The 24,389-nt window shown below is 40.2% G+C and overlaps 1 protein-coding gene across 4 annotated transcripts in view; it reads right to left on the bottom strand.

Annotated features, from left to right (window-relative positions):
* The window catches only part of WAC (WW domain containing adaptor with coiled-coil), an 88,239-nt gene that overhangs the window by 21,071 nt on the left and 42,779 nt on the right, over positions 1 to 24,389 (bottom strand). For 3 of the 4 annotated variants that reach the window (XM_059909191.1, XM_059909190.1, XM_059909192.1), the window contains exons 4-7: positions 14,299 to 14,405; positions 8,172 to 8,287; positions 7,465 to 7,577; positions 3,212 to 3,520 (exon numbers count right to left, since the gene is read on the bottom strand). In XM_059909191.1, the coding sequence (XP_059765174.1) occupies positions 3,212 to 3,520; positions 7,465 to 7,577; positions 8,172 to 8,287; positions 14,299 to 14,405 (645 nt within the window). The remainder of the gene's footprint in view (positions 1 to 3,211; positions 3,521 to 7,464; positions 7,578 to 8,171; positions 8,288 to 14,298; positions 14,406 to 24,389) is intronic. The other variant, XM_059909202.1, reaches the window with a different exon arrangement.

The following is a 24,389-nucleotide window of genomic DNA, read 5'->3' as shown; positions in this document are numbered from 1 at the left end:
AGCAGTGGTTAGGACAAAGTTCCTGCTCTTCTGTTATTTATTAGAGCATTCTACTGCTGTCATCCTTAAATACAGTTTAGCTATACTAATAGCACTTAAGACCAAGAGACCTATCTTATTTGAACCATCAACCTCTTAATATAAATTATTTGTTAAGGAAAATCCAAACAAGGAATTCACTATGTTGATGAGAACAGTCAATAGGAAGCTTCACTTAAATAACATGGATGTCTCCACTGAGGAAAAAAATATACCGCAAATTAATGGACCTTTCACAAACTTAAGACTAACTGGAAAACAATCTGAAAAGATCCAAATTGTTATACAATTTATTTAAGGAAACAATATTGTCTTCAATTCACACGCAAGGGGAAATACTTGGTAAGACTGTACTATTTTCCCTATACACCTAGGCAACTCCAAGGTAATCAAGTTTCTTCCTGTAAGTTTAAAATTACTATATTATAAAATTTTCATATAAAGTTTGTGATCAGCAAACACACTTTGTAGAATTTAAACATGAATCACCTAAGATCTGTGAGGAGTTTTGAATTACTGGAGTCCAAACTAATATAGATTGGTGATGTCTTTCATTACGTACAGTTTTATGGAAAGAACATGGATTTTGGAGAAGCAGCCTCTTACACCATATGTTTAAACTTCAGCAATGTGCAGGCTCTTCGTATCTAAGAAGACAATTCTTTCCCTCACAATGTTGTTTTAAGGAATAACCTAAAATGTGTACAAAACATTTAGCACCAAACCTGGTACACAGTTAATCTTTAATTACGTTAAGTTTGTCAGGAATGGTGCTTGAAGCTTCGAGGGAGAGGTCAGGGAGTGAAAAAAGTACAAAATGCAATAAATCATAACGTCTGACCCTACACAGGATAGTCTAATTGAAGGAACTAAAATTATAAAGTGGTAAGTGCAGTAACAGACAAAAAAAACAAAGTATTTGAGAGGTTAACTGACACTGAGAACCTAAGGACATCAACGCTGGCCCTTAAAGAAAGAGTACTGAGTTCAACAGAATGGAAATGGAGGAAAGAATATGTCCTTTTCAGCAAAGGATCAAAACATGAAAGAGCATAACACGATCTAAAAAACTTTGTACAAGTTTGCAGCAGATGAATTATACAGGGAATGTTTAAGAGTGAAATACTGGAGATCAAGCTAGTAAGACAGGCTGCAACCAGACTGTCACGGACTTGCTATCATCTTACTGAGAAGTATGGACTTTTCCTTTGGATAAAACCGTTAGAAAATTTTAAGCAAGGAAATAACACCATCCTATCTAAATTTTACAATGATGTCACTGTCAGTGGATAGACTGGGTAGAAGGAAGCACAGCAGTTATCAGAAGGTTATTTCAAGAGCAATGACCTGAGTCTCAATAATGGCAGTGGCAATAACAAGAGAGAGCGAAACGATACACGCCGGTAAGACACAGGAGGAAGAATCCAAGATTTGTTGATGGATGGATGGGCAAGAATGTTGAAGAACATGGAATGGTTGGGAGGATAGTGTTGTCACTGAGAACCTAAAAACTGAGGGAAAAGGGAGGAATTTGGGACACACTATATTCTGGGGAGATGTTAACAAATACCAACTGCTTGGAGAAGGAAGCAGACGTGTGTGAGTTAGAAATAAAGATTTGGGAGTCACTTATGTAGACAAGGTAGTCATGAGAATTGCTACCCAGCAAAAGAGGACATGCTGGGCAAGAAAACAGAACAAACCACAGTGAAGACTGCGCTCCACTGCTATTTACGGAGCGAGAAGAGAAGAGAGCGAGGGGACTGAAGGGCAGCACCAGCAGTCAGGGGAGAAAACAGTCCAAGACGGAGGTAAGCGCGAACAACAGGTAATATGACATAAAGACCAAAGATCTTTCTGAAGGTCAAAGGTTGTTTTTTTTTTTTTTCAAACTGAGAAGTGTTTTTTAAATAAATTTTTTCTGTAACCAAAATAAAACCGGCAGAACTGAAAAACCAAAAACATCCTTTAGAAAGTATTACTACACTAACAGTTAATGCATTAATTCAGATTTTCTCTCTCAGGAATTCCCTTTAGTAAATTTAATTCCGCATCAGGGCAAATACGACTTGTGCATATGAATTTTGTTACAAGCCATCTTTGGGAAATCTGACAACATCTGGAATCACCTGTTTGTATATGATGCACTGTATGATGAAAGTATGTTTAGTAATGTGTAACAACTGCTACAGGGGAAATTCAAACAACATACATAAAAGGAGAGCAAACTAGAAGCAAAAGAAACCCAATTATTTAAATCCTTTGCCAACAAGTCAAATCAATGTGAAGTAATGAGTCAGACAATAGAGTAAAAGCTTAAAGACTCATTAGGTCCACACAGCATCTCCTAAACCCAAAGGACATAAAAATTCCTCAACATTTACTGATGCTAATCTGCTAATTCATCTGCTAAGGGGTCTACCGAAGGTGATTTATTTACTTAATGCTTCTCAAATTTCCTTAGCTCCTCAAAACTGGGTTAAGTCTGGGACTGTGGCTGGTCTATGAAATAGGCTTATCCCATCACCCTGCTTCTTCCATTATGCATTGCCCCCCAAGTGGTGGTTGCCACAGTTTTTCTGAACCTTCTATGGTTATTAGCACCGAGTTGGATAAACACAATTTGGGTTGCAAAGTTCAACTTCTACTCTTCAGACTTAACTCATAATTCAGACATTAAGACTCCTTATCTTATGGCCCACAACTCAGTTTTCTAATTCACAAACTGAAACCAATAGTTGCATGCATGCGGAAATGACAAGTTTTTAAATGTCTCTATTCATATTAAATGTTAATAGAAAATTGAGACAATTTCTAAACTATATCATGAAGATAATTATCACAAAAACCAAAAATTGCTTTATACAAGTATGATGGGACAGTCATTTAGCTGTGAAAAGTTATTGTATCCATTACTAACTGTTATAAATTAAGCACTTGACTTCAAAGTGTCAAAGGCAAAAAACAGTTCTGAGGCTTCGTAATTAAAAAGAAAAAGAAAAAAGCTAAATATGGCTAACTCTAGATCTAAATCTATGCAGTAACATTCTAGAAGACTTTTTAAAAGAATTTACAGTTAAGCGTCTTATTTAAGCTAACAGAAATCATGTCATATAATCAGAAACTCAAGGAACTACAGTTCAACGTGCAGCATCTAGTGATAACGGCATACCTTTTCTTTCTGTCTTCTGTGCAGGGACAGAAGATGTGGGTGTAGGCAGTTTTGAGAGAGCAGATGCTCCATTAGCATCGAATGATCTCTTTGGCTGGTGATCAGACTGCGGCGTGAATGGACTACAAGGCACAGAGCCTGGGGCAGCAGCTGGAGGGACCACTGGTTTGATGGGGTGCTGGGCTGGCGCAGAGCTACTCTGAGTCTCTGCTCTTGGCAGTCTGTAGTCTCTGTCATTGTGTCTGCTTGTCTGAGACAAAATATTCTGTGGGAGCAAACTACTGGCATCACTGGAATGCTTGTCTTCCACTTTAGTTCAGAGTTCAGAAAAAGAGATGTCGGAAATGATGGAAGGGGAAGAAAAAAGATGACGTTAGAATCCTGTCTTTAACATCAGCCAATTTACCAACATACTTGTGTTTAACATCTTTTTATAAAACTGCAAGCCCAGGTAGCGCCTGCAGTTTCACCACTAGCATATAAATATTCCAATACTGCAAGAGGAATTTTAGCTCAACTCTAAGTACTTAATCTATACTGAGATTTCAAGTGGGCTACTAGTTTTGGGGGATTCTTTAGAACCACACCATGGCTCAAACAGAACATTTTTTAAAAGATCAATATATGGAGAGGTATAACATTTTACTCAAATAAAAAAAAATTATTTTAAAAATAGAAAAGGTAAACGGTCCATTCTTTTAAAATATGGATCTTGGTTCTAATAATTGACTGAATTATCCACAGTGGTTCAACTACAAAGGAATACTACTTTGTTGTTAGCCTGATTTTTCTGAATACTGAAGTAGCTAATTAGTGGGCTCTAAAGTAGTTGGTACTAGGGCTTAAATGACCTCATTTTGGGATGGCTGAATTTTATAAAGAACTCTGCATTCAATAAGCACATCAATTCATATTTTTAATCATGCTAACAAATACCAGAGTTAGTTATAAAATCAAGTTATAGATAATGCCATCTGAAAACAGCAGCCCTACATCTGCAGCAACGTCAGAAAAATATACCCAGTATTATCAGTCATGCTAAAAACAGATCCTCTCCCAATTTAAAGCCACAAAAATATTTTAAACTCAAAAGTACTTCTGCTTCCGCAAAAAGAGTACAAAAGAAGGAAAATTTCAACAATCACAATAACAAAATATGTATTTGTCAAAAAATCTCCAGCCTAAATTACAACAGTCTCATCAGTAACTGAAGGATTAAAGCAACTTCCAAGGAGAAAAACACCTTAAGATTCAAGCACATGATATGTAATGATATTACCAAAGGATGCCCTCCCTGTTGAATACTGTGTCGTTTTTTCCAGTTCATGGTTCCTCCAAGTCTAGAGAGCACGAGCGCACAAAGAAGGAAGTAGGCTTAAACCGCAAAGCAGTTTTCAAGTTGTCAGCGCACACCTGCAGCAGAGACACTGCAGAGCGTTACAGCACACGAGGGCGCTATGGCGCCAACAGCCTTCTCCTGCTCACGACTCGAGACGCGACGCCGCTCAGCAGAGACTCCATCCGCACAGCCCCACGACAAGAACACTCAGCAAACATCTGCAGACGATTTTGGGTGCCACCACTGGGCGAGGAGAGGTGTGCTACCGGGGCTGGCACGGAGAGGCCAGGTGTAATGCTCTACGTCCTACAACACAGGACGGAATCCACACGCATTCCCTGACCCCAAGCGCCATCCGTGCCACTGCTGAGGAACCCAAGTTAAAGTTTCTCTAACCACAGAGCAATCAGTCTGTGAGGCACCGATTAAAGGTAATAAAAATAATCAATAATACAACTACGCCAGTACAATTACAGCAGCAGTAATACCAAATTTAAAATTTTACTCCTACAACTTCACTGTCAAACTGTGGATATTGTTTGCTACATTGCCAAAACTCCCGAAACACAAAAACGCTCTTTAAGAATCTTTTTTCCTACCTTTACCTCTTTATGTATGAAATGTTCCCAACCTTCCCTGCCCCCTCCACACGCACACCTCTTTAGCTGGCTGTTCGGGACAACAGAGCTTTAGGCCCTACCCTACGTGAACACCAACGTACCAGACACATAGGAGACTCTGGCAGCATTTTTTGGATACACAAAGTTAAGCACTTCAGTGCCTAGTGACCATTATTACTATCACGCCAAGTACAGTCAGCTGACCAATTAAAAAAAAAGTAGCAGCAATACAGCTGCAGCCCTTTCTCAAACATTACTTAAAACTCAAGAAGTGTGATAAAGGAGTACATTTCAGTACAAACAAAGACCCACCGACTCCTCATCTGCACTTCTAGGAATTTAGCTAAGGAAGTAATCAGGGAAGTGGGCAGAAATAGCAACAACAGCATTGTTCACTGCAGGAAGAAGCTAAAAACCACGCAGGTATCCACGGAGAGAGGATTATTTACGAATGGGGGCACGTCCAAAACCGGGACACCATGCAGTTAACGTACGTTGCACTATAAAATGGCAAAAGGAAACAAATCCTTGGAAAACATTTTTTTCTTAATTTTTTATGGCCGCGCCACGCGGCACGCGAGATCTTAGTTCCTCAACCAGGGATTGAACCCGCGCTCCGTGCAGTAGAAGCACAGAGTCTTAACCACTGGATCGCCAGGGAAGTTCCATATCCTTGAAACATTATTGAACAGAAGAAAAAGGTTAAGAACAGTAACATACAATCCTATTTTTGGTGTAAAATACATGCACATGTAGTTTTTATATACTTTCACAGGCAGCTAGAAAAAAGCGTATGTCTCCAAGTGTTCCTGAGTCATGAGATTAAAATACTTTCCCTCTCTCTACTTTTAATAACAAACATGCCTAACTTCTGAAATCATAAAGAAGAAAAAACTGATTTCCCTTTTGAAAGAAAAAGATGCACACAGATAATTTGAAACCACAACTCTGATTTTATTTCCTTAAAGATTTTTATTAAGCAGCCAAAAATAGTATTTTCACTTCCATCAACTTTTCTATCAGACCTCTAATTACCCCAAGAGAGGACGAGTGATTAGGTTATTTTGGAAAGAACAAACATACTAGGCTCTGATCTTTTCTTCTCTAGGAACCATCAGCCACTACATGGAGAGGCCTGGCCCAATAACCAAAAAACGTTATTTTTACACTCATCTAGCCACTCTTCCTGGATATCCACAATTTGTTCAGGAGGACCACAAGCTGGGCACTATATTTTTTTTAACCTGGAAAGGAAAACCTCTCATTTTTAGTTATTCGCCAAAAAGTCACAGTTACTTAAGATATTAAGTGAAATGGGATTACAACCCAAGTCTTCTGTCTCAAAATACAATATTCTTAAATTTCCTAACTTCAGTGCTTTAAACCACTGTTATTTTCTAAGAATTAGGTACAATTTCACTAACATAAAAAGTTAAATGTTCCAGGGAACATACTTTAAACATTCAGTCCTACAGAACTATATTATTTGTTTCACCTTAAGTAATTTCTCCCATCAAAAATTCAATATCCTCCACTGGGAACAAATATAACCCTACTTTTTTGTTTTGAGTTACAGAAGGAGAATTCAAACGCTTAAGTCTAAGAATTCCCAAAACACATCGAAAGATTCTCAAAACTTCAAAATTTGATGAAGAGCCTAAGAATTCTATGTGGCATTTAAATTTTATTCTAGGCAAGACAAGCCACTGGGAATAGAATATATTTAGTAAAATCTTCAAATTCAAATTGTATCTGAACTTAAAAATAAATGTATGTTACCCATATTGTCCAACTCGGACAAAATCTGACCTCAAAAGAACCTGAAGGTGCCCACAGTATGGAGACGACACACAGATCTACGATCATGGTGAAACCCATTTCCAGATACACGGATGAACAAGCTTCTTGCTGATAACACAGACGAAGACAGGCACTTCACGTCACTCTCTGTGTGCGGCTATCGTTCAGTTACTGGACTGAAACCCAGCAGGTTTCTCAGTGACCAGTGTAAATGGGGGTGGGGTCTCTGGTCAATCCACAGCATGAAATCTTACTTCTTCACCAACTCAGCGGCATTAGAGCCATCACGGGTAGTGATGGACACCTCCACGTGCACCATTTCAAGAACAAAACGATGCACGTTAAGAGGACAGACCCAACACAGAAAACCTTTTATGTTTCTATTTCTTTTAGTTTACCTATATAAACGGCTGTGCACATAAATCTGTAAAGTAAACAAACTACAGGAATGAATCAAACATTATACTGGTTCAAAGAAAGAAATTAATACTTACTTCCACTGGCAAACCCACTAGTGGCTGTTGCTTGCATCACCTCTCTTCTGTAATCCCTATCTTTTGGGAAGCTATTAACTGCCATCTTGTTTGCTTCTTTTTGTCTCTGTTCTCTAAAAATAAAAGATACACCCATAAAAATTACAAGAGATACAATGAATCTATATTTAACACTTCTGGTCAAATGCTCAAAGAAACTGTATACGGAACATAAAAAAACAAGGCAGTAATATCATTCAACTGGTGTGGGACATGGGATATAGCAAACAACATTAATGTTTCTCACTGATGGCAATATTATACCCAGTATTTACATGCCATTAACCCTACAACCAAAACTCTGCAATGATAATTCTACATATATGAAGGAAACATATTATTGTCCTACAAGAATGATAAAGTTTTCTAATACAAATTATAGGGAAGATGTATGATAGATTACAGATTAATATAGATTTTTAAATTACATAAACACACTGACTGTTCACAAGGCCCTTGTGGACAGCTGCGCATCTGTCCTAGTTTTTCTGGTTTTGCTTTTCAAGGTAAAGAGAAACTACGGGAAACACAGACAACGGGCCAACCGCTGCAATGAAGGAGTGGTGAGCATCGCACTAAGAAGCCTGAGCTTAGAAGGTTTCGCACCCTGAGACGTCAGCCTGTAGAACCAAGAGCGAGAAATACTGTTCAGTTAGATGAGCAAATACCTTTCAAGCCACTCTTTTGGCTTTTCCCACTGTGAAACTTCTGTTCGACAGTTGTAGTAGTATTTCTTCCCAGAGGAGCTAATATGCTCAGACCAGTCATCGGCAGAATCATAAGGCTTGAAAACACATTTTAGAAAATTAGAAAACGTTAATACAACTGAATCACTTGGTATGAAATATCAAGAAGGTCAATGGTTTTCAAGGCATACATATGGAAAAAGACTTGAGATAAAAGTGCCCTGATCTAAGATGTCTAAGATGTAATTATCTGCATATATATCTTAGGAGACCCTAGTCTATGAAAACCTTCAAGGGTAACAATGGAAAACTCTATAAAATATCAAATTAAACAGATTAGAAGGTGTATTAGGCACAGGAAGAATGACACGAAACTAACATCATAGTGACTTTAGAAAAGCATTACAAAGCACCCCATTACCACAGTTTTAATTGCTGAAATCTAGTCACATGGAAAAGCCACTCTCAACTGACTGATCTGATGGCATGAGAGCACATCAGTTCTAAACACTCTAAGGCACAACAGTAATCACAAAGAGTGTGACAGAGAACAGCCTGCCTGTATTCACTGTTACTTAGTGGGAAAAAAGCACACACAAAAAAGCTTTAATGTAAACACAAAGCTAATTAGCAGCTATGGATTTGTTTCCACTTCGAAATCCACGAGCTGGGTCAAGTATTAACTAGACCTTGTCTCCCACAGCACACAGGGTCGGCGGTGCTGCTCATTTCCCCGTAACTAAAACTGGTCTGTCTTCCGAAAGTTCTCAGATACAGTAATTTCTTGCTAGTAATTTCATAGGCACTGTAAAATTATAATGAAGTTAGAAATATCTGAAAGGCCCAGTTCTCATGGAACTAATCTCAACAAAAGTAATGTTTAAGTGCCTGCACCAGCTCCAGGAAATCTGGTAGAACCCCAAGTACACTTGTACATGAATTTTACTGTTTTCAAAGGAGCTTTGAGGCTAAAATGAAATAAGGTTATACTCTGGCAGCCCATCCTCCTTCTGGGCTCACCAGAGTGCAGAGGAACACAATTTTAAAGCTTAAGGAAAGGGACTCTTATGTACTGCCTACACCCAGCTTTCTTTAATCTACCACGTAGGAACAAGCTGAGAGAACTTACAAGTTGTCCACAGGTCACAAAAGTAATCAGTGGCACAAGAAAGGATCAAAACTCAGGTTTCTGGACATCTATTACTTCCGCTAAGTCAATACCGATCCTGGAAATGCCGTAAGGATCCTGAGGACAGCTGAAGAAATGAGGCAGACTATGTTCTCAGGCTGGTGTCTCAAAATCGTGAAGCTGCTGGAAATCAGCCCTGTGCTTCCAAACCTCTAAAGATCAGTGGAGAGTTAACTCTCAAGCCCTCTAGCTTCCAGGAGGCTTTGCCAGGCTGCAGGAAAGCCAATCACAGAAGGCCAAGTTCAAAAGGTTCTCTTCCACCACCCAGCACTCCCTAGACCTAAATCAGCATGCCCACTGAGCGCCTCTATGGATGTATCTGGAAGATGTGGTTTGCTGGGCAAGTGGCCACATGGGGCTACTAGTTTGGTCTGGAGAGGCAGAAGGGGGTTTGAGGCAGGGGACAGAGGCCACCAGAGTAGAGCGGAGGGTCTAAGCCCGTGCCCCGCAAAGTGCCGCCTGTGCCGACTGCGGCCTGTCTGGAGAGACGAGGAGCCCCGGTCAGGGCGCACCGTGCTAACACACTGCTTCCCAAGCTGAAGGCCTGCTTTCAGGACAGACACTACCACAGCTCAACGAGGCAGTGTATCTCATGGTGGTCAATGTCCACTCTGGCACAACCTCCAGGACAGTTCAAAGTTCAAAGACCAGAACCTTGAAGAGCATGGGTTCTCCAAACCCTAGGTTAGTACTAGTTAATGTCTTACTTGACAGAATGTGCTCCAGGTATAGCACTGCAATCACGTACTAGTAACTTAAGCTCATCTTCTCCACCCTACTTCTATCCTCAAAAAAAGGTTAAGGGAAAAACCCTTAAGTAACAGGGTAATGTTTTTAAATGCTGATATGCAACAGCAGGTGTTAAATCCCCCCCCCCAGGTTGTATTTTTTTCAGCCTGACTAAGGTATAACTGACAGATAAAATTGTAAGACATCTAAAGCGCACACAGTAGCGATGACCACGTCTGTCTCGTCACCTCGCTCACAGGCACTTCTTCTGGGAGGACACTGGCGCTCTACTCCCCTAGCGCATTCCCATTACACAATACAGTGTCACCAGCTACAGTCACCATGCTATAGATTAGAGTCTCAAGTTCCCTGATTAAAAAAAGGTATCTAAAATTAAGAATTCAACAAGAGTTTTGCAAACATTTCAAGTTTTCTAAATTAGGCTTGCTGCAGTTGCCAAGTGCTGCCCAGGGACCCTTGAGGGACCCCGAGATCATTCACAAAATCACAACCATTTTCGTAATAATACTAAGACAAATTCTGTCTTTTTCCTCCTCATTCTATCACAAGAACACAGGGGAGTTTTCTCAGAGGCTTTATGGGAAATCTGATATCACAAAAGACTGAAGGTAGAACAACTATGAAATTCTAGGTATCTTCTCTCTACTCAGGCATTTAAAGAGATGCTCAATGTCTATTTTTCAAAAAAATAGAAAGTTATTTTTCAAAAAAATATATTACATGTGTTGACATGTAATAGTTTTACAATTTTTAAATTATCTTTCAAATTTATCAGTTTTAATTTTTGATATGGTTACTCACGATGGAGTCCACGTAAACAAAAGCTCTCAATTTTCATGACTGTAAGAGGCCCTGAGACTACGAAGCATGGAATGGCCGCTCTATAAGAACGGCACTGAATAGTTACTGAAGCAACCGTCTACTCTTTCAGTTCAAAATCTCTTTTAGAACTTATATCAACGCTGCTTTCCTCTTCTTAAATAAAAAAGCATCCGCCTATTTACTCCCTCCAAAATACAGACTTCCACCACTTCTTCTCAAAGTTAAACTATGGAAAATAAAGTGTTAATCCCGAAATTTAATTATGCACTGTTAATAAAGAATAGTTTATTAAATAACATCAAAGATGGCACTCACTGTAAACAAAGAATTTCATGGAGTCCTAAGAGTTCTATGGTTAGGTAGAGTATCTTCAGTCAAGACTGGTTACAGAGAATAGATCTGAAGAAGAGCCTCCAACTTAAAACCTCCAGAAGATATTTAATTGATAACAGAAGATATTTAATTCATAACAAGGGGAGCTGGAGTATAAATGCAAAGTAACCTAGGACTGAATTTAAAGCACCTCCAGCAAATCTAAATTGGTAAACGATACTTAAGGGAAGATTCCAATTATAATGTCTTTAAATGGAAATAAATTTCTCTTCCTAAATAAACAGATTCTCTGAATAAAGAGATCTCTTAAAAAAAATCAGGAATATGCGTAACATAATCTAAGGCAGCCTACGTGATGTCTGTCAATCCTACCATGATTTATGTTAGGAAGGAGGCGGCGTTCAACAGGCTACATACTTAAATCCAAGGAGGCCTACATGTGAATATCTTCATACCAAAAAAACAAGGTAATTGCAACTCGACTTCCAACAGTTAACTTGATAAATATAAATCCATACAACCACATATCTGTGTGCGTAACTCCAAATAATACTGCTACTGATTTTCAAAGACAGATTTAAAACTTAAAAAGCACAAAGAGAAAATAAAAACCCACTTTTAAAAAAAAGCTATTCCGTATTTTAACCTGGGTTCAAATAACGTGTTGACCTGGGTTACCTGATATTCTTCTGTTCATCTCTTCTTTCATTATGAAAGTATTAATGAAAGGTGACTTTATGTTTTACTTTACTACTCAAAAACCTTCCATTAGAAGTGATTTTAGGACAAAGTCAGTTTACAAGTAACCTTCAGAAATGTTCAAAAGCCAGGCTCTCAGGTAACATTAAATTTATAGTTTGTAAAAATGTCATTCCCCCTGGGTACACTATGGTGAAAAAGACCACTACTTGAGGTTAATTATATACCTAGAGTTGAAATCTACAGAAAGGGGAACCCTGATTCTGAAAACACATGACCTTTAATCCGTCTTCAGTTTCCACTCACACAGTGCAGTCCCCTGACACCCTTTAGAATTTGGATCTTTCAAATTTATCTGATGCCCATTATTTATTCTTTCTGATTTCATTATGTCAATCCATTTCTTGAAAATCAAAATAATCAGAAACTGTTTTCCCTGAACAAGGAATTTTTTCCACCGAAACAATGTCCACATGGCCCGCCTCTGTCCTAATAGCAAATACCAAATCTAAATTGTCAGTAATAAAGGGAACATTAGGTTAGTGCTAGCCTGTTAATTTAATGGGGCCATTTTTCACAAAAACAGAGATATTCATTGCAAAATCCTGAGTATATGTCTTAGTGAAAATGACTCAGCACAAGTAGTGTGATGAGAACACCTGTGAAGGTTCATCAAGCTGTTGTCTCAGTCTCGATACCACCCTTTCTCTATTCTGTGATGCTAAGGCTGGGATAACGCCAATTACATTCTGTTTAGCCAGCTGGCTTCCTCTTAGATTCTGCCAGTACCAGGCATTAAAGGAGGGCTGAAAGGCAGGAGGAAGAAGCCTTGCAGCGCAGCAGGTTCCAGTTTCCAGCTCTCAACCCAGAATCAGAACCAGCTTCATCGTACCTCGCAGAGGTACCGTCACCAACTGTGCAAGGCTCCTCCTCTCAGCAACTGGGTTCTGATAACCCCAACCTCTTCCTTTTGCTCCCAGCCGTCAGGGGTAATCACTACATGTTCCTTTTCCTTTCCTGTATTTGAAATTCTCTATGCTAAAATAACTGGTATGAGTCCTGTTTTCCTAATTTGACCCTAATATTTAAAACTGCTCTAAAATTTTTATGAAAATCACTGATGTCTCAATTTTCTATGCAAATGTAGTATCTACACTGATTCAACAAGAGACAAATAATAATAAACCCCAAGGGTTTTCAATACCGATTAAGGTATGATGATCACCTGAATAACCAAGGCAATGTCTGCTGGATTCAACCTACACGTCTATAGCCTTCTAGCTGTTCTTCCTTCCTATGATGTATTTTCCACACTGCTATCTGATGTTTTTTAAATTGCAAATATGGTACTTCACTGATTATACCCTTTTAGTAGCTCACCACTGCCTTTGCATATAGTTCATATTCCCTGGAAAGGCAGAGAATGCTTTGTAATCCGGCCCCATTTCTCTCTGTAACCTGAGCCCCTGCCATTCTTCCACACCATCGAAATCCGTGTTCGGCAAACATGTGGTGTTATTTCATACTTCTATGTCTTTGTAGGTGCTGTTCCTTTCCATGCTACATAAACTCCAACCTCTTCCACCGCGTGGGTTACAGTCAGTCTGCTGGCCAGCACACCTTCCTCATCCAGGCTGCAGCCCCCCTCTCGGGGGCTCCCCAGCAACATTAACACGCATCGATTTACTGGTTTACTTCTCCGTCTCCACCACAGGCCCAAAGTTCCTTTAAGATGGGCTACATTTCCTTAGTTCTATATACATCAACAACCTAGCATATGCCTGGGAAATTGAAACCTTATTTTTGAATGACTGTATTAAAACTTTTGTTTGAACCTTGACTCTAAAAAGTTCAACCTGAGTAACAGTTACTTCATTAACAATTACTTCATTTTTAGAAATACCTCCAATTCTTCACTGGGTTTCATGCCTTTCAGGAGACGGACCTCTATGTCACTAGTGTCTTGTGGAGTATGTAATACAAGTAGAAACTCAATAAATTTATAGAATTTTTTTTTTTAACAGAAGTTTATAGATTATGAAAAGAAGAAGCTCAAGTTAAGTCACAAGTTTCACAATCTAAAGTTCTTTGTATCTCAAATATCACAATGGTAAATTCTGCTCCACAGAGGAATGCAAACAATATTATTTCTTGGTGAAACAATACCAAGATGGCATATTTGGACCATGCTCAGTTCAAATAATAAGGCCAGCTCATTAGTTCAAGTGCGTTCAGAAAAGATCAACTTTGATTTAAAAAAAATTTTTTTTGCAACATATTCCAAAAACACAAAATTGGGCATGTTTATATACTTACTGCATCTGAAGTTTTGCTTGGATTATTGCTTGGATTAGAAGAATGTGAATTTGAACTATGAAGAGCACTGTGGTTGTGTGAATTTTCTTGGGGAGAGTAACTGGTCCCTGAAAAAAATAAAAAGCAAAGTGAATTGTAAGTCACATTTGATGTTTACACTGGTTTCTATCAGACTACAGACCACTGTATATCACTAACTCATCATTGCAAAACCTCATTTTTATCATTTCTAGCAACTTGTAGCTTTTTTAAAAATAAAAGTTCTAATAAAGATACAACGTACAGAGAGAAAAAGGCAAAAAAATTCAACTGACAGAGAACTACAAGTCACAATTATCCAGTACGTTTTTGCAATTATTTTTCAACTTCTTAAACAGTTTCCACACTTGTTCTTTTAAGTTTTGCCACATTTCAACTAAAACAGTATGAAGTTTTCAAAAAGTTAAGTTTCAGGGAAGGTGCCTGCTTTCAAGATGATGAAGATGGCATCGTATCTCCTCACAACAGGACTAACGCTTCTTAAAAACTGCTTAAAAGTAACTCATGAGTTTCATGAATAATCTACACATCTCAGAGACCATCAGTGATGACGGTTTCTACTGTCTTCAGAAAAACCAAGATATAAATATCCACACTTGATTAATGATACAAAAAGGTCCACTACAAAAGTCTAATTGTTAGCACTTCAATTTCATTCCACGTATTTATTTTTCAGTATCAAGGTAACATAATTCAACTCCCCACCCCCAAAATTGAGCTGGCAAGTGGTATGGAGGCTACAAGACAATGAACAAAAACTGGAAGTGGGAAGAGCAATATAGATGGTCCAGTGGTCCTGGAAATTAATTAGCAGTCAGAACCAGAGCTGTTATGAGAAGAAATGAATAAGAATTAACCATTTCAATCAACAGGAACAACTACAGGCCCACCTCTGTTTTATTGGGCTTTGCTTTATTGCTCTTCACAGTTACTGGGTTTTTTAACAAATCGGAGGTCTGTGGCAACCTTACATCTATCGGCGCCGCTTTTCCAACAGCACTGGCTCACCCCGCGTCTCTGTGTCGCAGTTTGGTAATTCTTGCGGTATTTCAGACTTGTTTGTGGGACTTTATCTCTTATAGCGATCCGTGGTGAGTGACCTTTGATATGCTACTCTAACTGTTCTGAAGCACCACCAACCACCCCCACAAGACGGCAGACCTCACTGACGAAGGCTGTTGTGTCCCGACGGCCCCCGCCTGCCCCGCCTCGGGCCACGCTCTTCCCTGAGACACAGCAATGCTGAAATGAGGCCAGTTAATAACCCTGCAATGGCCTCTCAGTGCTCAGTGACACGAAGAGTCACACGTCTCTCACTCTGAATGAACAGCCAGACATGGTGAAGCTCAGTCAGGAAGGCAGGTCGAAAGCCAAGACGGGAAGCAAGCTGGGCCTCTTGCACCAAACAGTTAGCCAAGTTGTGAATGCGAGGGAAAAGTTCTTGAAGGAGAATTAAAAGTGCTGCTCCAGTGAGCACACGGAAGAAAGCGCAACAGCCTTAGTGCTGATGCGGAGAAAGTCTTAGTGAGCTGGACAGAAGATCAACCAGCCACAACGTTCCCCTAAGCCAAAGCCTAGTCCAGAGCAAGGCCCCAACTCCCTTCAATTCTATGAAGGCTGAGAGAGGTGAGGAAGCTGCAGAGAAAACTCTGAAGCTAGCAGAGGTTGGCTCACGAGGCTGAAGGAAAGAAACCGTCTCCATAACATCAAAGTGCAAGGTGAAGCCGCAAGTGCTGATGTAGAAGCTGCAGCAAGTCACCCAGGAGATCTAGCTAAGATCATTCATGAAGGTACCTACACTCAACAGATTTCCAATGTAGACTGAAAGAGCCTTCTGTTACTTTCATAGAGAGAAGTCAATGGCTGGCATCAAAGCTTCAAAGCACAGGCTGTCTCTCTCAGGGGCTAAGGCAGCTGGTGACTTGAAGTTGAAGCCAATGCTCATTTACCATCTGAAAATCCCAGGGCCCTTAAGAACTCTATGCTAAATCTACTCTGCTTGCGCTCTGTAAACGGAACAGCAAAGCCTGGATCACAGCACATCAGTTTATATAACATGGTTTACTGAATATTTTCAGCCCACTGCTGAGACCTACTGCTAAGAAAAAAAGATGCCTTTCAAAATATTACAGCTCACTGACAAGTCATCTGGTCACCCAAGAACTCTGATGGAGATGGACAAGATTCGTGTTGTTTCCATGCCTGTTAACACAACATCTATTCTGCAGCCCATGGATCAAGGCTCATTTCAACTTCCTGTTCTTTTTTGAGAAATACATTTCATAAGGCTATAGTTGCCACCGACAGTGAGTCTTCTGACTGATCTAGGTAAAGTGAATTGAAAACCCTCTGGAAAGGATTCACCATTGTAGATGCCATTAAGAACATTCATGATTCACGGTAAGAGGTCAAAATATCAACATTCACAGAAGTTTGGAAGAAGCTGATTCCAACCCTCACGGATGACTTTGAGGGGTTCAAGACTTCGATGGAGGAAGGAACTGCAGATGTGGTGGAAACAGCAAGAGAACTAGAAGTGGAGATGAAGATGTGACTGAATTACTGCAATCTCATGATAAAACCTGAAAACCTGAATGGATGAGGAATTGCTTCTCATGAATAAGCAAAGAAAGTGGTTTCTTGAGAGGGAATCTACTCCTGGTGAAGATGCTGTGAAGATTGTTTGAAATGACAACAAAGGATTTAGAATATTCAGTAGACTTAGTTGATAAAGCAGCAGCAGGGTTTGAGATCATGGATTCCAATTTTCAGAAACAGGGTTTCTTTTTTGTTTTAACATCTTTATGGGAGTATAACTGCTGTACAATGGTGTGTTAGTTGCTGCTGTATAACAAAGTGAAACAGCTATACATATACATATATCCCCATATCCCCTCCCTCTTGCGTCTCCCTCCCACCCTCCCTATCCCACCCCTCTAGGTGGTCACAAAGCACCGAGCTGATCTCCCTGTGCTACGCGGCTGCTTCCCACTAGCTATCTATTTTACATTTGGTAGTGTATACATGTCCATGCCACTCTCTCACTTTGTCCCAGCTTACCCTTCCCCCTCCCTGTGTCCTCAAGTCCATTCTCTACATCTGCATCTTTATTCCTGTACTGCCCCTAGGTTCGTCAGAACTTTTTTTTTTTTTTTTTAAGATTCCATATATATGTGTTAGCATACGGTATTTGTTTTTCTCTTTCTGACTTACTTCCCTCTGTAGGACAGACTCTAGGTCCATCCACCTCACTACAAATAATTCAATTTCGTTTCTTTTTATGGCTCAGTAATATTCCATTGTATACATGTTCCACATCTTCTTTATCCATTCATCTGTCGGTGGACACGTAGGTTGCTTCCATGTCCTGGCTATTGTAAATAGTGCTGCAATGAACATTGTGGTACATGACTCTTTTTTAGTTTCTTAATGAACCTCCATACTGTTCTCCATAGTGGATGTATCAATTTACATTCCCACCAACAGTGCAAGAGGGTTCCCTTTTCTCCATGCCCTCTCCAGCATTTATTGTTTGTAGACTTTTTGATGATGGCCATTCTGACCGGTGTGAGGTGATACCTCATTGTAGTTTTGATTTGCATTTCTCTAATGATTAGTGATGTTGAGAATTCTGTCATGTGTTTGTGGGCAATCTGAATATCTTCTTTGGAGAAATGTCTATTAAGGTCTTCTGCCAAGGGCTTTTTGAATAGGGACTAGATTTCACATTCTATGAAACAGATTTATCTAGATCACTTAGCAAAACTAACAACTGTAACTTAAAAAAAGAAATGAGGAGGAAAAGGAATTTAGAAGTGGATCAAGAAGTCTCTTCCATTAAAAAGATGGGGGCTTCCCTGGTGGCACCGTGGTTAAGAATCCGCCTGCCAATGCAGGGGACACGGGTTTGATCCCTGGTCCAGGAGGATCCCACATGCCACGGAGCAACTAAGCCCGCGAGCCACAACTACTGAGCCTGCGCTCTAGAGCCCGCGAGCCACAACTACTGAGCCTGCGTGCCGCAGCTACTGAAGCCCACGCACCTAGAACCCTTGCCCTGCAATGAGAAGCCCACGCACCGCAACAAAGAGTAGCCCCTGCTCTCCACCAACTAGAGAAAGCCCGTGCGCAGCAACGAAGACCCACCACAGCCAAAAATAAATAAATAAAATAAATAAATTTAAAGAAAAAACATGAAAGTTAGGGGATGCACATAGAATATAATAAACAAGCACTACGAGCTCAGAATGAAGTAACGGCATGGCAAGAGAAAAGGCAATGACCGAGATTTAATCTTGGATAGGACCCAGCTTACTGGGGAAACTAGAAGCAGATTCAGACCCAAAAAAGCGAGTGATGTGACAAAAGACAAAAGGGGGTTAAGTGCCCAACAAAATGTAGGTGACAAAAGAGAGGAAATTTCCCAGCAAGACCGCTGCTTGAGATGCCTGATGGTTTCTTCATCTACTTACTTTTAAATTTATCTTGCTGGATGGTATGTATTTATGTAAAACACCCTAAACTTTTTTTTTAATATAGTAGTCAATGAATTCTTCAATAAACACTTCAAGAATGAACACGACTGAAAGAAGCAATCAGTCAGGAATAAGCTCAAGCATACAGGAAAGTTAACATGGAACCGGAGACTGCAGCCCTTAGAAAAGCGTGCTTGTGGAGTTGGCCCTTGGCCGGCGCGGTGACTCTTCGGGAGGACTGATGCCACAACGGCAACGGCAAGAGTGGCTGCCTGTGGCTAAGCTGCTGTGCAGGCAGTACGGTCCAGGCTGAGCACCTGCTTTCCTGCTGGGGGTCCAGACTAGGCAGAGATGCCTGCCTAAGAACCCAAACCCAATAAAAACCTTGGGCGCTAAATCTCTAATAAGCTTCCCTGGTAGACAACATTTCACCAGTGCTGTCCCAATTCGTTGCTGGAGGAATGAAGCGTCTGCTGTGTGACTCCACTGGGGCACGATTCTTAGAAGCTTGCACCTGGTGTCTTCCAGGTTTTGCCCCAGATGCCTTTTCCCTTTGCCGACTACATTTTGTATTCTTTCATGGTTCGTAAGTCATAGCCATGGTAATCAAGGTCCTATGACTCCTCTTAAGAGGATCACCAAACCTGGGGGGCGGTATGAGGACCCCAACACATTCAGTTACAAAGAAAAATCAATACTCCAAATTACACTTTAAAGAAAATCTCTGCTCTATGCCAAAATCTGCACTTTTCAGATGTAACTCATGAATTTTTTTTCCCCAAAAAATCAAGCTTTACAGCTGCATGCAAATAAAAAAGGAACAGTAATATGGGCTACTACAACACCATACTTGTACACTACGAGTTGAGATTTCAGAAACAGGAGCTTTTTGAATGGGGACTAGACTCCACATTCTACGAAACAGATTTATCTAGAACACTTCGCAAAACTAACAACTGTTAACTTCAGAAAGTGAGGAGGACTTCCTTCCCTGGCAGTCCAGTCGTTAGGACTCTGCGCCTTCACTGCTGAAGGCACGGGTTCTACCCCTGCTCAGGGAACTGAGATCCCACAAGCCACGAGGTGTGGCCAAAAAGAAGGGAAAAAAAAAAAGTGAGGAACAAAAGTAAGATACAGATAGTTTACTGAAAGACTAGGAGTAAACTCACATTCTTAAGAATCCAAACTAAGTAAAAGATTTTATAGGAAGCATGATGAAGCAGGCAACAGAGCTTTAGGTCAGGGCCCAAAGGATGCACTTCAGAACTGAAGGAGGGCAGCTTTGCCTCTGAGTATCAGGACTATGATAAGCTGAACAAAGGTAACTGTCCATTTAAAAAGCTACAGTTTATATTATCTTCCAAAGCACTGGGGGGGAAGGGAGGCATTAAAAGCACTGAGGCTTTTAATTTCTCCATGTAGTTCTTTCCAAAATGAAGTAACATGCAAGCAGGAAAACAAGGTCAGAGCAATGATGGTGGTTATGATTTTGTACAGCCATACCTTTAAAGTGCTACAAAACAGTATTTCTTTGAAAACTCCTATTTTATCTTAAGAACTCACATAAATTTTTATATCCTATTCCATGATGGATGGATTTGTATGTTTCAGGATAAGAACAGAAGTGGTTTTTTTTTAAAAGTAGTAGTAGTAGTAGTAGTAGTAGTAGTAGTAGTAGCAGTAGTAGTAGAATGTAGAGTCTAAAGCTGAGAGAAAGAGTAAGTGATTTGAGGATGGTAACATATCCAAAGAAAAGTAGAGCCATACATAAAACTTGAACTCAGATTTTCAATGCTAAATCCAGAGATTTACATACATATATGCTGGTGAGAGATCACCTCGTAGATGCTGTTTGGCCCAACGAAGTAATGGAAGCAAAAACTGTTTATATGTCTGGTGCCCTTTATGCTTTCTTTACATTACCAAGAAAAAGGCCTGCTACTTTAAAGAAACAGAAGTTATCTCCTTGAGAAAAGTAGAATTTGTGGAAAAGTGGATAAAATTGGTTTTAAGTAATACACATTTAAACCAAGCTTAAAAAATTAAAGTTAAGACTGATGAAGCAAGTATTCAAGACTTCTCAGAAAGGGATACTACTGAGAATTACTTGGGGTCTTGCTTTTGGGAGGGGGCAAAAGGCGGGGGGGGGCGGGGGGCGGTTTATGTTTATCCTTGCAACTTGATCAAGCTACAGGAGTGGGCCAAGTTCTCCCGTCCGGAGGGAGCTCCAACCCAAGGCAGACGTGACAAGCAGACGCGGCAACACGACTGGATGCTAGCACCAGCCGAGAAGACAAGGATCGGCGGGCTGCACCCTGCTGGCGGTGCGGTGCGGCCAGCCATTTACGTGCTGTCCACAGCCGCTTCTGCTCTGTTCACCGTGGCAGTGAGGACGCAGACTGGAAGACTAGAATCTTCACTATCCGGCCCTTTAAGAAAACGTGTGCTGACTCCGGGACTGGACAGTATTCATCTAAGACAGAGAGTTAACATAACAACGTACGATGCTGACTTCTTCCCTGACAGAATCTTCACTACTTCAAAGGCAGAATAATCCCTCCTACTTGTCATCCTCTGAACTTCAGAAGGTAGATCTTAAGGGTGAGAAGGATATAACCTACAGTCTGAGAAAGATGGAGCCCTAAGAGAGCACTACGGGAAATGGACCCAAAAAATGTAGCAAAACTCACCTAATTCAGCAAGAAATGGGCGTTAAGCAATTAGATTGCCCTGGCATTTAGAATAAGGGAACTTGGACATTAGGTGGCAAGTGGGAAGTATATACAATTCTATATAAACAAACAAGGCTGGGAAATGCAACCAGCTTTTCTAAAGGTGAAACTAGTTTCCACTCTACTCAGGGGTAAAATATTATGGCATTTGTGTCCTTATTCAGAACAAGACAACCACTAGAATTCTCTACTACATCCTCAGACTTAGAAATTAAGTCTTAATGCCTTCTCCAAAAAACTGGAAACAACACGTAAGGTACACCTATAATGATAATGAAAGATTTCAAGTACATCCACCACCCCGAACTGCTATTCAAACTAACAAAAGCAGATGATAGGCATGACTGAGTAAGGTTCAGTAGTGGACCTCAAACTTCAGTCTATTAAAAAATGTCAAATTCAAAGCTGAATTTCACAGAGACTGTGATTCACACGACATGAGACGGGACCTCCAGACCTGAATTGTTAATAGGCACTCCCTCTGTCAAGATGGTTCTGGTGGTCCATATCCAGACTGCCCTTCATTCCAAGTGTCCTCCTCTCAGCCCTTCAAACCAGAGACCACAAATATGTAAAAATAAAGGGATTTCACAAAGGAAGTCATGTATCTGTAATGGGTATTTCTGCCGTAACATAATAAATGTTTTCCTGAAAAACCTTAAACTCTGCAAAACTGCACGCTAAAAGTTTTATGGGAAAAATAGGGTAGGAGCAAATCACTCAAAACTATGCAACTTTACCACAGCCAGAGCACTAACAAAAACCTGAACAGCACAGGCAAGCAGCTCAGCATGGCTGCAGATTGCTTCAGGGGACATTAAACTGCTGGGGTTGAGAACATGGAAATGAAATTCTGAGCATTGAGGCCACAATCCAAATGGACAGAGAAGAAAAGTGCAACTTGCCACAGAGGGGGAGCCATGCAAGGCAAGGGGAGCAGACTTGAAATGTTCTTTAGGGGTCCTGCCTGTACAGCTAGTTGAGGGCTTTTTCTTTCTATTTGAAGGTTATAACCTTACTCCTACTATTTTGATTTGCACTGCCTAGAAAAAAAAAAAATTTCATGTATGAACCAACACACAACTTCAGTTTATACTGATGCCATTTACCAATTGCATATGAGCTAACTGGTGGTGAAAAGCAAAAGTTGTAGCTAACCAGACTTTCTCCTGGGGAGAGGGGAAACAGATAAGATGACGTGTCAACAATGGGCTGGCATCTGACAGTCCCCTGTAGTTGAGTTACTCCCTACAGATCTGCAGTACCCAAATGACAGCCACTAGCCTACATATAGCTAGTGAGCACATGAAGTGCAGCTCCTCTAAACTGAGATTTGCCATGTGTAAAATACACACTGGATTCAGAGACTTAGTACAAAAGAAGTGTAAAATAGCACATTAATACTTTTATACTATGTAACATATTGAGTTAAATAGTATATTAGTAAAATTAATTCCCGACATTGGCTACTAGAAAATTTAAAATCGCATACGGGGCTTGCTGGCCAGCACTGCTCTAGATGAAGACGCCCGCTGACCGCTGACACTCAGCGAGGGGCCAGGGTTGACGACTGAGCATAGGACGTTTCTCAAAGAACTGCTGCGTATCTGAAAAATCAGCTTCTAGTTAGCGGAGCCTAGAGCCTGATACTGCTTAATACAACCTGCTGAATTTTCTAGGAATGTAACTGTTGCCCAAACTGTATTATACTTAGTTTTGTTTTGAACTTTTACCAAGATGTTCACCACTTAGAAAAATCTCATCACCAATAATGCCATACAATACACCTGCACTTGTATTTATTACACAGAAATGGTATCAAGGAGACACCCTTGTTAAGAGAGTTAGGACCAAAAATAATTAAACTAGTAGAGACAAATGAAAGATAACAGCTCTCAATGACTTTCATTAATAAAGACTATTTTAAAAATAGTACCTGCTGGGCTTCCCTGGTGGTGCAGTGGTTAAGAATCCTCCTGCCAATGCAGGGGACATGGGTTCGAGCCGTGGTCCAGGAAGATCCCACATGCTGTGGAGCAACTAAGCCTGTGTGCCACAACTACTGAGCCCACGTGCCTAGAGCCCGTGCTCCGCAACAAGAGAAGCCACCACAAGGAGAAGCCCATGCACCTCAACAAGGAGTAGCTCACCGCAGCAACGAAGACCCAACGCAGCCAAAAATAAATAAAATAATTAAAAAAAAAAATAGTACTGCTGTCCTGTATGTTTATCCCAAATGAATATGCTAAATATTTTCAACACAGTGATACAAACTACTTTGTGAAAATTACATTTAACATTATTTCCTTTGAAGCTGCCCTTATCTTTCCTACTCTTACATGTGCAGGTAGCATATATTATTCATGCTTGTCTACAGGCTAGAAACGGGGAATTTACAAAATACTTGAGAAGGTGTACATGCAACAAAGAAAACTGAGTTGGCTCCCTTCCTCTCATCATACACAAATATTCAAAATGAATCACAGAAATTAATGTAAGAGCAAAAACTGTAAAACTCTTAAAATACAGGTGTAAAATACTGCCAAAAAAACAAATGAAAAAGAAAAACAAATTAGACTTTGTCAAAATTAACAACTCTGTGCTTCAAACTCTGTGTCAATAAGAAGACAATCCACAGAATGGGAGAACACATTTGCAAATCTTATGCAAAGGACTTTTATCTGGTTCTACCAGTAGGAACTCTCACAACTCAATAAAAAAGAAAAACCAGACTTTAGAAGAGTGAAACAGGCTTTCTTGGTGGTCCAGTGGGTAAGACTTCACGCTTCCACCTGCAGGGAGCGCAGGTTCGGATCCCTGGTCAGGGAAGTTCCGCATGCCACAT

Source organism: Balaenoptera ricei, chromosome 2 (genome assembly GCF_028023285.1).
Source record: "Balaenoptera ricei isolate mBalRic1 chromosome 2, mBalRic1.hap2, whole genome shotgun sequence".
Taxonomy (NCBI): domain Eukaryota; kingdom Metazoa; phylum Chordata; class Mammalia; order Artiodactyla; family Balaenopteridae; genus Balaenoptera; species Balaenoptera ricei.
This window is presented reverse-complemented; position numbering and strand designations above follow the sequence as displayed.